The 18,134-nt window shown below is 40.7% G+C and overlaps 1 protein-coding gene across 10 annotated transcripts in view; it reads right to left on the reverse strand.

The window, feature by feature from the left end:
* Ltbp1 (latent transforming growth factor beta binding protein 1) overlaps positions 1 to 18,134 on the reverse strand; it is a 395,722-nt gene that overhangs the window by 141,170 nt on the left and 236,418 nt on the right. For all 10 annotated transcript variants that reach the window (XM_063262385.1, XM_063262388.1, XM_063262387.1 and 7 more), the window contains 2 exons: positions 8,533 to 8,635; positions 5,117 to 5,188 (listed from right to left, as the gene is read on the reverse strand). In XM_063262385.1, coding sequence (XP_063118455.1) covers positions 5,117 to 5,188; positions 8,533 to 8,635 — 175 coding nt within the window. The remainder of the gene's footprint in view (positions 1 to 5,116; positions 5,189 to 8,532; positions 8,636 to 18,134) is intronic.

Here is an 18,134-nt window from a genome sequence, read left to right on the forward strand (position 1 = left end):
GGAGGCATTTCATATCAAACAAAAGCCCGCAGCAGCCACTGACAAAAAGATATCCTGTGCAAAACTATGTCCATAGAAACTGTTTGATCTATGCACAGCACAGTAAAGACCCCAAAGGTCTTGAACAAGGGCCCCAGTTTCTTGCTTTTGGTTTCTTTGGTTTCCTGTGGAGTATGTGGGTGGAGGACAGGTGAAACAAAATAAATATTCAATGTTTTAAAGCATTAAATTATCATGTATGAGTGAGTCTGGTCTTAGTTTGTACCTATGAATTATCTACTATTATTTCCCAAATACAACCAGAGACTCACCACCTCATGTATGATTTTATTTCTTTCGAGAGACAGAATTTTCTTACCACAGTGAAACTGAAGGGACTCTTTTATGGTCAAAGCTGGGTAGCAAGACTGCAGGGAGAAGTGAAGACAACAACAAAGGAGAGGGGAAGCGCTGGGGAGAGGGGGCGAGCACTGAATAACAGTAAAGCACAGCATCCTCACTGCAGTCAGAACAAAAGCTGTATTGGCCACATGCTGTTAAATGAGACAAAAAAAAAATGGATACATACTGGGTTGGGCACAGTGGCACATTCCTATAATCGCAGCACCCAGGAGGCAAAGGATCGCATATTCAAGGGTAGCCTGGGCTCCATAATGGTAGCATGAACTACCTAGGAGGATCCTATCTCAGTGAAGAAGAAGGAAGAGGAAGAGGAGGAGGAGGAGGACAGTGGAGGAGGAAGGGGAACAGCAGGAAGAAAGCAAGGAGGATGAGACACAAAAATACATACAAATTTTGAAAATTTTCCACAAATGCAAAGCTAATCTATGGTTAAAAGAGGAAGAATACAAATTACTTTTGAAGAGAAGGAGAAAGTGAAATTTCTGGGAGAAGCAGGGCAGTTCTAGTATAGGATATAGTCTATTTGTTGACCTGGGGATGAACTATAAAAGTATGTTTGCTCTATAACTCATTGAACCAGACAGCATGAAACTCTCCCTTTGTATCTGTGTACTACTCCACACATGGATTACACACTCATAAAAAGGTTTTAAATGCAATTGCAAGTGAGTTTTATTTAACAGCAAATATGATCCTTAAAAATGGACAATTTATTTTTTGAGACTAACTACAATTCTGTTATAGCTACACTTTAGGGCTTTACAGTTTGCCCACAAAGAGCCAGCCAGTGGAAGTTTGACAATGGGTGTCACTGCCCTGAATGTAAAGGTTCTGTTCATTTATTTGGTTCAACAACCAGTATAAGAATAAAATGGTAACAAAAGAAAGGTCTATGCACAATTCCTTCATACTTCCTTTGAGAGGCTCATTCTGAGTCACTTATAACTCAGTGAGTTGGGAGAGTGAATTAAGCAAATTACATCCTGCTTATTCAAACTGGTCCATGGGGGTAGGAACAATATCTTACCCACAGCTCATGACAAACCTTCTGGACAGCTCAGGAATGCCCTGTGTATATTTGCGGAACAATGAATCACTGAAGAGGTTTTCAAGACTATCTATGAAAAACTGCCATGCATGCTACCAGTGATTTAAAAAAAGTGTAAGGCATCTTATAGTTACATATTTTGACACAATCTGCAGCACTTGGGCAGGCTTTTGAAAGGCAGAAGGCAGTTGTGTTGTCCTTTGTATCAGTAAAGTCATGGAACTGGTAAGTGATTTGAGGAGTGCCAAAAATTTCACCTTCAAAAATTAGCACTTAGACTTACATCTAACTCCGTTTGGAGGGCAAGGTCTTGTGTAGACCAGGTTTGCTTCTAACTCACTATAGATAAGAGAATGACTTTGAACTCCTCATCTTTCTACCCCTAGCTCCTAAGTGTTCGGTGTGGCCATCTTGCCCAGTTTAATGGTGCTGAGGATCAAACTCATTGCTTCAAAGACACCAGACGAACACACTGTGTGAGCTACAACTCTCCATAGCCTGCACAGCTGCCCTTTAAATGCTCTTCTCTCAAGGTAGATGGATGGTAAGTAAAGGCATTATGGAAGAGACAAGTGTCTAGCATTTGCTAGTTCAATCAAGACAGTAGGCATTCTCACTGCTACTTGATTAATTCTCTTTCTGTACCAAACCATTAGCCAAACATTCAAATGGCATATGAAGAACACCATTCTAGATCTACCAGGAAACATAGCTGCGTTTCTTGTTACGAATGATGAAACAGATTATCCCAATTCCATCATGCTGAGGACAGAGGGGCAACTTTCAGAGCAGCATGCATGTATGTGCCATAAATCATTCTCTTGAAAAGATAATTACTGGTTCACTAGAGGAGAGAGGGGGAAAAAAGCTTTAAGGGCAATGACTTGAAAGCTTCTCAAATTAATGTGCACACAGTTGGTTCCTTGTTTTCAGCGCACATTGGTAAAAGATGCTTTGGGACATGAATTCGCTTTGTTGAAGGAAATAATGTAATTCTAGTTATTAATCACTTTAATTTTAAATGTACTTTGTAAACAGAGAGGACCGGAGACTGCAAGAACAATGTGGAAAGCACAAGTAATTAGATGCTTAATAGGTTCCTTTTGAATTTCGGTTGGGGATAACAAAATCAAAGAACTTCAAGGCTCTAGGAAACCTAAGTGTACATATGTAATTTGAGAAAGTTCTATTTCATTTTGCCAACTAATAATGTCACAAAGGGAGGGAAATTAAGCCTTGCTCTCAATAGCAATTACAATAGATTATGCTGAATGAAATCATATTGTTTCATGAGTCAAACTTCTCTGTAGTGTAATTTAGCAGTGCCTTCCTGAGGCACCACAAAATAGAATGTTCTGTGATACTTCAATCCAGAATCCTTGCCAGAAAGCATAACGCTGCTTTACAGGCCTCCTCCTGAGACCTGCATGAGCCAGGATCTGGTGTTACTAACCAACCACCAGAAGATTCCCTCGGCATGAACCACACTTCCTAAAGATCACCCAGCCATACCAAACAGAGGAGAGTACAAGATCCACAAGCATCTTCCAGAGAATTCTCCAGTCTTTTAAAATAATGACGTGCAAAGTTTCGCCTCTACTACACCCCCTTCTCTCCAGACAGGATCTTTGAGTATAGCCCAGTACATTTTAGAATTCATCCTTCTGCCTCCTTCTCCTGACTGCTGGGATTATAGACATATACCACCATTCCCAGCTTGCATTCTCCTTACATGTGTGTGTGTGTATGTGTGTGTGTGTGTGTGTGTGTGTGTGTGTGTGTGTGTGTGTGTGTGTTTTACCAAATAGGAATGTAGTTTATAATAAGAAACCATTGCCCATCTTGAATCAGATAAAAGAAAGACATATGGAATAATCTTTTTTAATTAAAGAGAACCAAGCTAAATGGCCTTACCCTTTACAAACTCTCATACCAGTCAGGAGGCCTTCTGTTCTAATTAGCTACTATCTATTAGGAATACTTTGTAAATATGTGTAAACCTTGTACTGTGGCCATTGTGCATGTAGACACACAGGTGCCTAAAGTGTGTAATGGAGGCTGGGTTCTTTATTGTTAATCATCTGTCTAACTGTTCAAAAAGCTCTTGATTCTTTCTGTTTGAGGTATCACTTTCTAATTGAGATTAACCATTTCTAGATCTCACTAGTCCATCTGAAGACTGAATGGAAAAGCAAACTTCTAGGGTAACAACTCATAGTAAGTAGCAACTCTCACTCTATACACAGAATGTGTTAGGTCACATTCTATGCAATAAAGCACAGTTGTGAATAGCTTCATTTACCCAGTTTGATGCTTAACCTATACTGAACAAGATACCTGACCTCTATGGACCTCAATGTCTCCACTTGCAATATATGCATACTATTATTTACTTCCCAAACACATTTGAAGGACTAACAGATATTACCAAATAAACACATTGTACTGGAGAAATGACTTGGATGAAATAAACAGATGTTAGAATAGAATTAATCATTAAGAAAATTAAAGTTTGAGGTCAGCCTGTTCTTTACAGGGTTCTAAGCTAGCCAAGGCTACATAGTGACAAAAGAAAAAATAGGAACAAGAAAATTGGTCACTTGTTTACTACTTTATAAAGTTCTGGACATTGTGTTTAGAGTTTAGACACAGAATTTATGAAGAATCACTAAAAACATCTTAGTTTGTTTTTTTTTTTCTGCTAAGCCATCATCAGTACTTGTCCCAGTTAAAAATAAACCATAATAACTCATATCACCAATCAATAAATCATTTCTTCATTTCTTCCATGTTTTTAATCTATGATGAGCTCTAGGTTCTGAATCCATGAATCAGTAAAGCTGGGCTTTCCCTGGAAGCCATGGAAATCAGAGAAACTTTGAAGTAAATTCTTAAAACACAATATAAAGAAATAATTTCAGGACTAAGTAGAAAGAAATCCTAGCACTGTCTGAGGAGTCTTGGCAGTGGTCCCCATGAGTCACTAAATGAAAATCGGATGATATGCATACTGAAGTAGGCACTGGTCAAATAGAGAAATGCCTTCAGCTCTACCCAGCCATAAAGAAGACACCTAACTTCCCAGTGTGGTCTTACGTTCTTCACTTCTAAGCCCAAGACTCTATGAATTATGAGGTCTTCCCAGTATGTGTGGCTCCCCTACTGTGCTAAGAACTGAAGCAAGAGTACTCAGGGCATCTTACATTTAACTCTAGCTTTTCTGGATGCCTAGGGGACACCTACTCATGCTGGCATTTTACTTCCTACAAAATTTAAGATGGGCAACAAAATACTCATGGGAAGAGAAAAGGGAACTCTGTTGTAGATGGCAGGTCAGTAGGGAAGTCCCTCGGCTAAGTAAGTACAGGTGTGGGCACCCATGTACCCATATGACATAACCAGCATAGGGACCCGAGTCTGCTCAGTACTGGCCACTCTCCTGCAGGCTTTTGCCACAGGTTAAGAGATGATAAGAGTTCTAGTAGCTTTAAGAGGAAGAAGAAACTTTACCAATCACATATCAGTATGCCCTTAACTACCTGGAAAGAGCAGGAAATCATCCATTCACCACGTAACTGTCACATGCTGGGACCAGGGGCATCATGTAGCAAAATAACTCGAGCTTCTACTCATGGAGTCCACACTAGTAAATTCCAAAACCCTTACCTTGACAAAAGGTGTTGTTAACCCGTTTATATCCTTGTAGGCATTCCATCATTTGAGTATATCCATGATAGGCTGTAAATGGAGGAAAGAAATCATTTATTATGATTTAAGTTCTTGTGATCTGAAGCTGTTAGATGTGGTGCCATTTACAAGCCATTGTAGATTGACCATTTACAAGCTATCAGTACCAATAGAGAGTTCCACCTCACGCTGTTCTCAGTATACTTCCTATTTTGCAATAGCTGTATCCTTAGTAGGTTGCCAGCAAATCTTCACTGTAGTAACTGAATCACAAGACTGCTTTGTATTATCTTCCAATTAGTGGTTAAATGTTCCTATCATAAGATGCATTCCTCTACAGAAACTCATTTCAGAGAACAGTGAGCTAACAGGGCAAACGCTGGCATGTGGAAGTTGCTCCATTCATCTTTGGCCTCAAGTCCAGTGTTGTCCCATACAGTGAAAACACTGACATGGGTTCCTACAGAAACTGGGACCTCAGCTGTGAGTCCTTCAGTGACAAAATGATCATATTCAGCGGTCTCTTCAAGGCATGGAGCCAGACCAGGTGGCCTCTCAAAGTTTCCCTCTGCTTAGGATTCTGTGCTAATTTTCTTCTAAAACCGTGTGAAGCCAAGCGACTTGTTCCCACTAAGCACATTGCTAATAGATGATAGACCAGCTAATGAAATCATTTACAGATTTAAAATTGAGTTTTCATAGCAAAAAAATTATATCAATAATGAAAGGTTTTTGTATCTGGCTGAACAAAACTTCATGAAATAAAAGCCGCTTGAAAGTTGGGTTTGAACTATTTTAAGAAAAACAAAACAAGCAAAGAACAAACAAAATAAGGTCATGAAACCCCAACCATCATATATAATAGCCAAGGGACATCTGCTCTCTTCCAGCATGAATATGATCTACAGAGTAGTGCCAACCAAGGGAAGGAAAGATTTTAAGAAGAATGTGACCTTGAGTGTGCTTCTCAGTAGTGAGTCACTTTAGGCAGTACAAGCCCAGTAACCGCCAAGAAGTTAGAGTTACTTCATTCCTCATCCCTACCACTCTAAAACCAAAGCCATCTCTTCAATTCATACGTCAAATGAGCCATGAACTTATTTTTATCAACATTTTGTTCAAAAGAATAACTTTGAACTTTCCCATTCTGCTGAAGTCATCGTCAGTACTGAACTGTGGAACTAATGACACCGTATAAAGCTGCAGGTTCATGCCCAGGTAATGTAATGTTAGATAGAAATGGCTGGAGGTCGGGAAGCCTTAGGAATTAAAGGGGGGATGATATGAACCCCTTTATCCCTAATGTCTATCACTCTTGGCTCCTTTGTAATTTAGGAAAGAAAAAAATAGAAATAACTAAGGCAGAGAAAGGACACAAAGAAGCAAGCAAATGGAAAAAGAGAGACAAGGGGGAAGAAGGAAAAAGTATCAAGAAATAGAAACAGACCAGAACCCAAGTTGGGGCATCTTCTCTCACCCCCATCCTTAGACCTAACAGTGGGAAACATGTCACCACCCAGAACATGGTTAGACAAACAGACCTGGCCGTTGAAGCAGGCACAGCTCCCAAAGCAGATTGGCAGTGTGCTTTTAGCCATTTAGATACAGATTCCATGACTAATGACAGAGAATGACAGCAGGAGCAGTCAAGTTTGTGTCACCCCAACTCTAAAACACAATGTTCTTTAAATAATTCCAAATGTATCCCAGAGATCCCTTCAGTCAGATAACCAAAATAATTTAGGTAAACAGGTCTTTATGTGAGGCAGGATGGTTATCATTCAACCAGCCTGGCTCGTGGAAATCCATCTTCCTAACCATCATTTGGTCCTCTTGGAAAATCCATGTGAGACATTCTTTCACCACTGAGTATCTCATGGGATTTTTTTTCTCTCTTGGATGAGGAACTAACTTTCACAAACTTTAGCAGGAATTTCTATAAATGAGTCATTTAGCAAACACTAAGAGTAGTGTCAAGGAATTTAATGAAGACTTCAGGTAATCAGAGACCCTGTATGTCTGAGAAACTAGGAATTCAAATCACAGAAATCACAGAACAAGGAGGAGGTGCTTTACAGCAAATTACCATGCTGGGAGAATAGCTTTTAAAAAGATGGACTAGAAATTCTGAGGCAGTAATATTTTAGGTTGAACAGAAAGGCTTAAAAGGCAAGTGAGAAGCTGGAGAGATGGTTCAGTAGTTAAGGGCACTTTGTTGCTCCATTTCCAGCCTCTACACGGTATCTAAATAGCTAAAAGCTCACGGCCATACAGAACTCTACTTCCAGGGGAACTGACACTTTCTTCTGAACTCTGTGGGTATCAGGCACAAGTGGGGTACACAAACAAGCATGTAAGCAAACACTCATACATATAAAATAAGAACACTTAAAAAGGTTTTAAAGACAAGTGAGAGTACCAGTCCAGTCAACAATTACTTCAGACAAATAAATAAAAATCGTCTGACTGTAGCAAATGAGATGTTCCTTTTAAGATGAGAGGCAGAGACAATTATAAAAATCTTCAGTTTTATGTAACAAAGACTGATGCCTGAAAAGAAAAAAAAAGTCATCTTGGGGGGAAGAACAGAAGTTTAAGAAAACTCGACCTAAAACAAGTTAGTACTGCCTTTCTAAGGCGTGTTTCTTTGAACTCTGTCAGTCAGTTAATACTCCGTTCAAAGATAAAGCTACCATCTTGTGTAGAGAAGAGGGCGACAGAACAGTGTAAACCTGGATTGATTCAAATAACAGTTGCTGTAAAACACTGTGAGGGCAAATCACAGCACGTTCATGCTGCAGTCACTAGGGACTGGGGCAGCACAGAAGCAGTGTTAAGAAAAAGGGGCAAAGTATTAGGTTCTATAATTACACATTCCTTTTTAACAAATCAGTACGCAGTGCATTCCTCATCTGAGCTTCTTTTCACGAAGGATGTGATCTGCAGCATAATGAAATGTGTGGGGACTGACAACATTTTCACTTAAGGAATCTAACGTAATAAAATAGTAACTGCCCTGCCTTTTTTATAGGGTTGGAAACACTTGTTCGCCATCTTAAGAGCCCCCCTATTCCCTAGGGCCTGAAAAACTGAATTTTTTGCTCATCAATTCTTTGTAGTGCCTCCCCTATGTAAGTAATTAAACTGCAGAAGGTGACCAGTAACTGTTTAAAAGAAGGAAGATGAGGAGTGATGGAGGAGGACCGGGAGGAGGAGGAGGTGGTATGAAAGTTTTAATGAACTTGCAAGGTCTCTAGAAATGTAGGTTGTAGCACTTTGTTTTGGAATACAGCCAGAGATTTCTTTGAAGGTCTAGGAGACTCGTGATTAAGAGTCACAGGTAAGAAAAGAGGTATGTTCCATTAACCACAGAGGAATGATGAGATGTCACTTACATTGCTTCTTGGGGCATTTCTGGCATTTGTTAAAGCCCCAGGAGGTCCCCACTGTCCCACAGCAGTCCTCTTGCTTTGAAAGGCCAGGGAGCGCTTTGCCACACTGCAATGAGGTGTGAAACAGGAAGGTTAACTGAGTGCAGGATGTCCACAGCCCCAGAGCTGGGGAGCTTCACAGCCACTTTATAAACATTCCCCTTGATACCATGCAATTACAGAGCAAAAAGAATGGCCATAAAACTTTGAGGCCAAATACTAGGACAGAATCAATACAACACCAGAGCGAACGAGCATGTGTCCATATTTGAACTCCTTTGCATTGTTTAAGTCTTAGGAAATCCGAAGCAATGGCATAGGTCCATGCACAGAGACTTCTGGATTTTATTGTTTGTTCAGACTTTCCTTGACTGAACCCTGCTCCCTCACCTGGGGATATATGTCAGCTTTCAGGTTTCCCTACAGCAATTGCTTGCCCAACCATTCCTTCATCAGCTTGCCCTTTCATTGTTCCTCTGTTCTGTTTACTGAGCATATGTCCTGCTGAAATGTGTAGCCATAAAACTGTAGAATCAGCTATGAAGTAGACAAGGGGAGAATCGCAGAGCCCAAGGAGGGCCAAGAAGGGACAGGCCAACAGAGGACAATATGGTAAATGACTATAGGCTGAGCCAGATCAACTCTGGCAGAGACTAATGCTCCAGGGATATCGGCCAAGCTAGGAAGGGGCTGGCAAGTTTAAGCAAGAATAGCCTGAGCAGGCAGAACAGATATCATTAGAACTATGGTCAACACTGTCAAACGTTAAAGTCAAGTGAGATGCCTCGTCAACCACAGATCATAGGACACTTGGGCCTAGGACTGAAGTTACTTAGAACTATCTAGAAACTAGATCCTGTCTTGCAAGACCATCCAAGGACCAGATGGGCAGTGACACGTACTTGACTCTTACTTCCCAGCTGCACAGGATAAGCTCACATCCCACGTCTCTGTCTTGTGTACAAATGTAGAACACCTAAGGAATTCCTCTGTTTTTTCCAGGAAAAACAAATCCTCAAAGGGTTCTAAAACAAATCTGATAGCATAACTCTATTGACTAATGACCTCCAGCAGCCATTGTCCCCTAGCAGGATAGAGAAGTCCTCTCTTGTCCCACTTCAGGCTGTATCTTGTTGCCTTCCACCTCTAAGCATCTACTTAGGCTTGGCAAAGGATCCTTTATTGTCTGAACAACTCACATATTTTTGAATACTGCATTCTCTCTCTAGAATGCTATCGTATTTTTTTCTCTCTCCTCAAACTATATTTCTGCCATGAGGTGCAGCACTGGCTCCTCAGCTCATGATTCCTTTCCTTTCCTTCAGATATGATTATATACAAGTTCATGGCTACCAGTTCCGCTCCAGTGCCTATGTATTTATGACTTGTTATCCTTACATCCCCAAACAAGACACATAACAAATGCTCAATAGTGCAGAGTGGAGCCATTTCTATGGGAAAACCTATCAGAGGTTAGCATACATGCCCCATGATGGGGGTGAGAGGGGCATTACCCAATGAGGGAAAATCAAGGCCAATGGTGATCCTGAGAAGGATGACAAGGTGTAGACACAATTGGCAAGCCTCCATAGACAGTGTTTTCCTTTACTGCTGGGTCCAGGCATGCCTCGTTTTGAACAAGGGTCTGAGTAACTATGTACACATCAAAGAAGGCCAGGTATAGCATGGTGTTAACATCTTTGGCCTTTATGAATTTTTAAAAATTTTAATAATTTGGACAAGCATTATATGCTTTCTAAAAGCAGTTTGTGGTAGTGTCTAAAACAGTAACTGAGACTCTCAAGAGGAGTAGGTATGTATGAATTGTGGGTCTACATCCATACTCACACAGGTGAGTTTTTTATGCATAAGGTGGAATACATAATAGCATCTTTCTATATGATCATGAACTTGAAAAGTAAAATTTATGTACAATGTTGAGTGTTATGTCTGACACATATAATTGCAAAGAAAACTATCGCTACTATCACTATCATTTATCATAATTATTGTCATTGTCATAATCATCATTATCATCATTGTCATCTGAAAGTTCCTCATTCCAGATGTCTCAGGTCAAATGTAAATCATCAGACAATCTAGGGAGCAGAGTGCATGAGCAGATTAGAGTGCACTGAGAGTATTCTGTGAATCAAGCTGCTTAGTCAAACTTTCCACTTAAAAGTACGATAATCAACAAGAAATGCATTTGTAGGAGAAATAAAAGTGACTACTGAAGACATTTTGAGTTGGCCCTACTTTTGAAAAGAACCTAAAACAATGTATAATAAAGTCCTAGAGCAAGTGAGCAAGGCCAAGGTCACCACATCCACGACACCTCGGGCGCTACTCCAAGGTAGTAAGAAATAGTCATGTTTTTCTTGGGAAAGGGAGGAAAGCAGCCCAGTTGGTTGCATGAATGTTGCCTGTGTGACTGTTACAAACAAGTGCACCAATAGGAAAACCTTTGGGTAGGTGGCTCTTTGCTGGCCATGAGTACTGTGTGATTACTAGGAATACTCCCATTCCAGAGCTTGATCTACACCAGGGCCAAAGGAGGAAGCAGACATGGATATGTATTGTGTACACACACACACACACACACACACACACACACACACACACATACACACACACACACACACACACACACACACACACACACACACACACACAAGATACACCACATAAAGAAAGAGAAAGAATCAAGGTAAAGGCAAACCACCTGAATCAGGATTGTTCCCCAACACTCCTTGAGCTTGGCCCTAAACAACTTAAACCCAAAGCATGAAGATTTCAAAGCTGGAAAGGAAAGGGGACAGTGACTTGGGTATAAGACATGGGACAAACAAAAACAGAGGTCTCCATTGCTGGAACCTAGCTGCCCACATCTGCTTAGCATTCGCTCCTAGTTTCATAAACTGGTTGGGTTTATTCGAGACACCAACCACTTTGCACACAGCTCATTCTTGTACCAGACTCCAGGCTCTTCTCTTAATCAGGCAAAGCACTCAACACTTGCCGATTTTATATGCTCAAAATGTTAGTAGCAGTTAAAATCCAATTTTCACCTTGGATTCCTAGAATGTTTTATTTGGTAGGGCAAAAATAAATCATTTCCCTCTACTGGGCCTCTGAAAAAGGTACAAGGTTTTCATTACACGATCCAGGCTGCTTTATCCCATGGCTTTGTTTTTGCGGGTCTACAGCCAAGAGCAGCACAAGCCATCCAAATTGATGGAAGAAATGGGATGCGTGGGTGGGTACCATGGTACTGTTCATGTGTCCCAGAACTGGTCTACACAGTGTAGCAATGAGCTATGAGGGGTGAAGTCATGGTTATAAGGTACAAAGTTTTCTATCGGTCCCACCAGCTGTTTAAGAATAAAGAGGCTTCAGTGTATAGCAAGAAACAAGACGTGAAAGACCTCTGTGGTCACACCCAAGGCTTTTCCCCAAGACCACTAGATGCTACAAGTCTTCTCTGAGTATAGTTGCAAGTAATCAGAGTGGTGGTGGTGGGTTAGGCCAAGATGCGACTCTCCCACACTGTGGAGAGAACAACCAATCACAGAATGAGGTTGGGATGCTTTGCTCTAAGACTGGGGGCATTCTGCTTCTCAGCAAGATATACTCATGTGGACATAGCACCCCTAGCCCCATTTGTATTCGGGGATCAATGTGGGTTTTGCGAGTTGAAAGCACAAATAGACTTCTTCCCATGGAGTCAACCGCCACATTCTCAGAGACTATCAAAGATTTCAGAATGCACCTTGCGTGAAGCAATCCAGAGTCCAATTCACACCTTTGTACTTTCCCAAGCTAAACATGCTCTAGCTCCCCAGAAAGCTCTTATAACCTTCAGCACTAATGTCTTCGAGGATCCAACTAGGATAGGGCCAGGAGAGTGTTCAGGCAACCCTGTCTGTGAGGATCAGCTGGAGGATAGAGCCGAGACAAGCCTACTTGTATACAAGATAGTAATGTTGAGATACAGCAAGCCCATTATATACTAAAGAGTTTAGGCAGACCTGAAGATCCCAAATCACAGGCAGAGGGGCCTCATCTCACACCATTGACACTGTCAATGTTCCTACTTAAGTAACAGGAGACGGTGGGAGCTGAGCCTCACTGTCATCTCTCAGGAATGGCCAGAAGGCAAAGCTCTGAGGTCAGTATGTGCTGCTAGGTTATAAGACTCTGTGTAGAAAATACAGACTAGTGCAGGATAGAGTCAAGTTCAAATACTGTTGTCCAAAGTTTATAACAGGGCTAGGTCTGGAGGATGAATCATAGCCCTTTCCTTTGTCTGTTTCTACTTCATCTCTAGAGTCTTCACCGGCTCTAAACCTCTGCCTGCTACACTTAGGGAAATAAGACAAAAGATGGGAAAACTAACAGCTCCATTTGACCTTGGCATCTGAATGGTAGAAATAAGTTTTAGACTTCTCTTCTCTATTTATCTTTATGGGGTCCATAGGTCAGAAGATCAGGTCACTGAAGAATCACAGAATGTTGGCACAGTGCATAGGGTTAAAGTGTCCCTTCATTAGCACGAAAGGTTAAGGGAGGTTTCTGAGAAATTAGAGCATAATGCTATTTGACTTGGTAATGTTAAGAGTATAATTATTTCACAATGCAAAATAATTATAAATAATGGCACAAAGGTATAAATGTATTAAAGGTCATCAATTGTGTGGCTCATTATAAATAATCAACTGATTATGACCAATCTACTTAAAGTCTTTTTTACCTTCTTAAGACTACATCTTCTGACCTCCACCTCACTTCTGAGGTAAAACCACCTAAGTTTGCTATTGAGGTTAAATTGTGAACATGGTCCCCTTTAGGCCCTCACAAATCCAGGAGTGGAATCAACATTCAAAACTTACCATCTGGCAACATTTAATCATTTCTCATCTTTATCATTTTTGACAATGAAAAAGCTCACTAGTAGAGTTGCTCCAGAGATGCATGGTGACTGGGGAAGGTTGTTATGGATGTTAGAGCCTGGTTTTACAACACTTTACATTAGAACTGATTCTCATTCCAAGAATGTTTGTTTCACTCTGTCAAGTCCTGGAGATGGGAATCCCAGGAGTCAAGGAGAAGAGTGCTGTTGAAAGCCCCTAGACACCACTTTCCTACCAGCACTGGGGTATCCCACAGATTGTCCCACCTCTCTGGACCAGCAATGAGACACTACAACAATAACCCTGACTTCACAGTGCAGTGAAAGCTGTGAATGGCTAAGCAGCTGTGTGATTGGAGATCTTTGGGATAACCTCCACTATACTTTGATGAACAATGTAGGATGAGTTCCAGGTATCATTCATCTGTCTTCCAGCCTGGATAAAACTACAACCAAGATTAAAGAGCTGCCCATCTTATAGGCTCTGAGAAGGCTTCTGTTAAAATTGTTCAAATACTTCACCATAAGAAGGTGTGGTGGTTTGAATGAAAATGTTTCTCATAGACTCATAGGGCACTATTAGGAAATGTGCTCTAAATGGACTAGGTAAAACTTGTGAGAGGAAATATGTCTGCTTGAGGTTTGAAACACTGAAACCAAGTCACTCTTTCTTCCTATTGCCTTTCTGCTCCTGGATTGACAGATGTAGAACTCTGTCCTTCTCCACCACCATGGTTCCTGCATGTTACCACTGTGAACAAAGGACTAACCCTCTGGACTCGTGAGCCAGCCCCAATTAAATGTTTTCATTTACAAGAGTTGCCATGGTCATGGCATCTATTCACAGCAATAAGACCCTAACTAAAAGAGAAGGGTCACCCCATAAGAACAGAAACATGTCAAGGGCCTACTGTTTACTCTCAACAGTTAAGACATTTAAAAGTGACAATGCAGACACGTGCTTAAAATAATCCCTATCACATATATGTAACTCAATTTGTTATTAAGGATCATTTATAATGAAGTATCAATATTTGAAGCTAGAAAAAAAAGGCCCTTTCTCAAAAAGAAAATACATCACTAAACCAAAGGAGAAAATAAACGTAAAACATTAAAGCATGACAGAATTTTAAAAGTATTTCCAGGACTGCATTGAGGGAAAATCCAGGAGAAAACAAGAAATCTGATTTATTGTAACCCTTGCAAAAGCATACAGGTCTAGCTCAGGAAGGAGCTGAAACAAGGACTGAGACTCCAGAGGGATGGAACAGTTCTCTCAATGCAAAGGCCCAATCACCAACTATGGGCAGAGAGGGTAAGCACAGAGCAAGGCAGCTGGACCTGAAGGAACAAATAGAGGGTACAGAGAGGCAGAGAGCAGGGTGATGCTAAGCTCTGGAGAATTTTCCCAATTTGGAATTCAACTTCTAGTTGGATCTAAAAGTCAGCCAGGAGACAGAGAAGTAGCCACACTGGCCCTTCCCAATGGCAAATAGGTTTTACATTGCTTCTATTAAAAAACTTGGCATATGTTAAGGAAGAGTAGAGACGGGGATATAAATGGCTAATTGATCGATAGAGAAATAAAAGCCTTTAAAAGGGTATAATTTGGGGCTCAGGAGAGAAGGTACTTGCTGTGCAAACATGAGAATTCCTAAATTTGGATTCTCCAGAGTCCACGTTAACATCAGGAAGGAAAAGCATCCTACCGAGATCCCAGCACTTCAGAGACAGAACCGGGCATCCCCCTTACAAGTTGGCTTTCTAGGGGCTGGGGATTTAGCTCAGTGGTAGAGCGCTTGCCTAGGAAGCGCAAGGCCCTGGGTTCGGTTCCCAGCTCCGAAAAAATGAACCAAAAAAAAAAAAAGAGTGCTGACTGTCCTTCCAGAGGTCCTGAGTTCAATTCCCAACAACCACATGGTGGCTCACAACCATCTGTAATGAGATCTGATGCCCAATTCTGGTGTGTCTGAAGACAGTGACAGTGTACTTATCATAAACAAGTTGGCTTTCTAAAGGGAACAGAACTGATAATGTTTGGGTTCTGAGGGAGACTCTACCTCAATAAATACAGTAGAAAATAATCAAGAAAGACACTGGATGTTAACTTCAGGCCTCCACATGCACATTCAAACATGCATATCTACATACATACCACATACCCATAAACATACACATCAAAAAAGGAAGGTATAGTTTTCTGCATTTGAGACCCAGAAATGAAAGCATGACAAGTCACAATAGAGTATTTATGGGAAACAAAGAAAAATATATTTAAGATAAACTCATTTGGAAATAAACAAAAGAAACAAAACAAAACAAAACAAAACAAAAAAAGAACACCTGGATTAAATGCCCTTCAGGAAAGTTGAAGTTCAGTCAAAGAAAACTTTAAGACAATTCCTTATTTTGCAGTGACCCCCAACCCCAAAAATTGTTTTTGCTACATCAGAATTGTAATTTTGTTACTGTTATGAATTGTAATGTAAATCTTTTTGGAGATAGTGGTTCCACCCAAGGGGGTCATGAATGACAGGTTGAGAAATGCTGATCTAGGGAATCATAACGCCAAAACAAATACCCAACTTCTACCTATCAAATGTACATTAGCACATTTTCTTTTTTTTTAAAGATTATTTATTTATGTATATGAGCACACTGTCACTGTCTTCAGACACACCAGAAGAGGGCATCAAATCTCATTACAGATGGTTGTGAGCCACCATGTGGTTGCTGGGAATTGAACTCAGGACCTCTGGAAGAGCAGTGCTCTTAACTGCTGAGCCATTTCTCCAGACCCCCACATTAGCACATTTTCAATGGTATACTGACTATTTTTTTCTTTTATATTTTTGGTTGTGAGTCTATCCTTTAATGACTGAGCCATCTCTCTAGCCCTACTGACCAATTTTTTAAGTCTTGTGCGCGTGCATGCATGTGTGTGTGTGTGTGTGTGTGTGTGTGTGTGTGTGTGTGCAGACATGTGTCCATGTGTCCATGTGTGAGACTGTGTCCCATGGAGAGACAGTGCAAGAGGGTAGACTAATGGAAAGAACAGAGGACTAAGAACCAGGAACCTTCGGAGTTGTCCCTATCTGCCACAACTCAACAGGAGACACTAAATGAACTCCCTGCATGTCAATCTCTTCATTAACAAAACGAATTAAGCAAAGACAAACCAATTGGTTTGATATACAATCAATCTTCTCAAATTTAATGATTTATGAAGCCCCAAGAGAAGGACGGAGGTGGCTGGGAATAGTGGTGAATGTTCAACTCTATCACAGTTTCCCTATAAGGATGAGTGTCCCTTAACTGTCCCCTCCCTACAAGCCTGACTACTGGAGCCCATGGCTCTGTACTGTCCCTACTTATTCTCAAAGGATAAGCCAGAGCCGCTGCATCGGTGATGACCATAAGGTCATTCCAGCCCTCTCTTGCCAACTTGCACACAAAATGAAAGTTTCTCTACCTACCTGGAATTACACGGTTCCTTTCTAATTATAAAGGATAGTTACAATAGTCATTTTATTATCAATAAGCAACTTCTCAGAGGTATTCATGACCTTCATAGAGATGTAGAGTTTGCATGTATGGAGCATGTATGCAGAGCCGCAGGATGGCCTATTTACCCACATCACATAGCTACATCAGTCTTTAATGACCCTCTGTTATTCTCATGTCTACTCACATTCAAAGGTTTGCTGTTCAAAAGTTGCTGACACAAAACCTTGAATATCTTTTACCAAGCAAAAGCCTCATTATTGTGATGTTGAAGAATATGAGTTGTATTTCATGAAAAAAATCCTTCATATCTTCCCATAAAAACAAGAATAAAGCCCTTTATGAAGAAACACTGACTGTGTGGGAGAGATTGGGTTCATCTAATCCCATCCCGGGTCATGGCTGCTATGAACATTTCATGACGGCAGAAACCACTCCCGTTCCACAAGGTAACTCCTGTCCACCTTCCACACAAAATGGCCTCAACTTTGGCCTCGAGTTAAACTGGAAAGCTTTACCAAGAGCTCTTTCATGTCCCTGCTCTAACATGTTAAAAATATTCGCTTTTATGAGTCAATGCTAAATGTTCCAATTTTTAACATTGTCATTAAGGCAATGAGAACAACATATTTGATTCTATAGGGACCATTGTCCTGACAGGGAATTCTGTACCGTGGCTCACTGGCAGGGCAACAGGCATTGTCCCATAAAAAGAAGAGGAAAATGCTTAAATGCTTCCAGATTTTCTAAAAGAACTTGTAAAAAAATTGCTTTGGCTTGAGCAGAACATTCTTCATGGGCAAGTTCTTTTTTATTTTTTTTTATGTCTACCCAGCCTTCTTTTATTAGAGTAATTAAAACAATGTTGGCATTTGTGGTATCTGATATATGCATAATCCTCTGATATTTCAGGGTATTGATTTTAAAAAGTATCTGCTGTAACTAGGGCATTAGCAGCTGGAAATGTATCCACACTGATTTCTGACCGTATATTTGCTTAAAGCCTGCCGAAGCCAAACCATGCATTCAAGGAACCCCGGACAACTACTTTAGTTTATGAAATGGTATTTTTAAAGTAACACTACAGTAAGGATCCGTTTTTAAAGTTAACATACAAAGGGGACAGTATTCTTAAGGGCATGTCATATGA

This window comes from Rattus norvegicus, chromosome 6, assembly GCF_036323735.1.
Source record: "Rattus norvegicus strain BN/NHsdMcwi chromosome 6, GRCr8, whole genome shotgun sequence".
In the NCBI taxonomy this organism is placed as follows: Eukaryota; Metazoa; Chordata; class Mammalia; order Rodentia; family Muridae; genus Rattus; species Rattus norvegicus.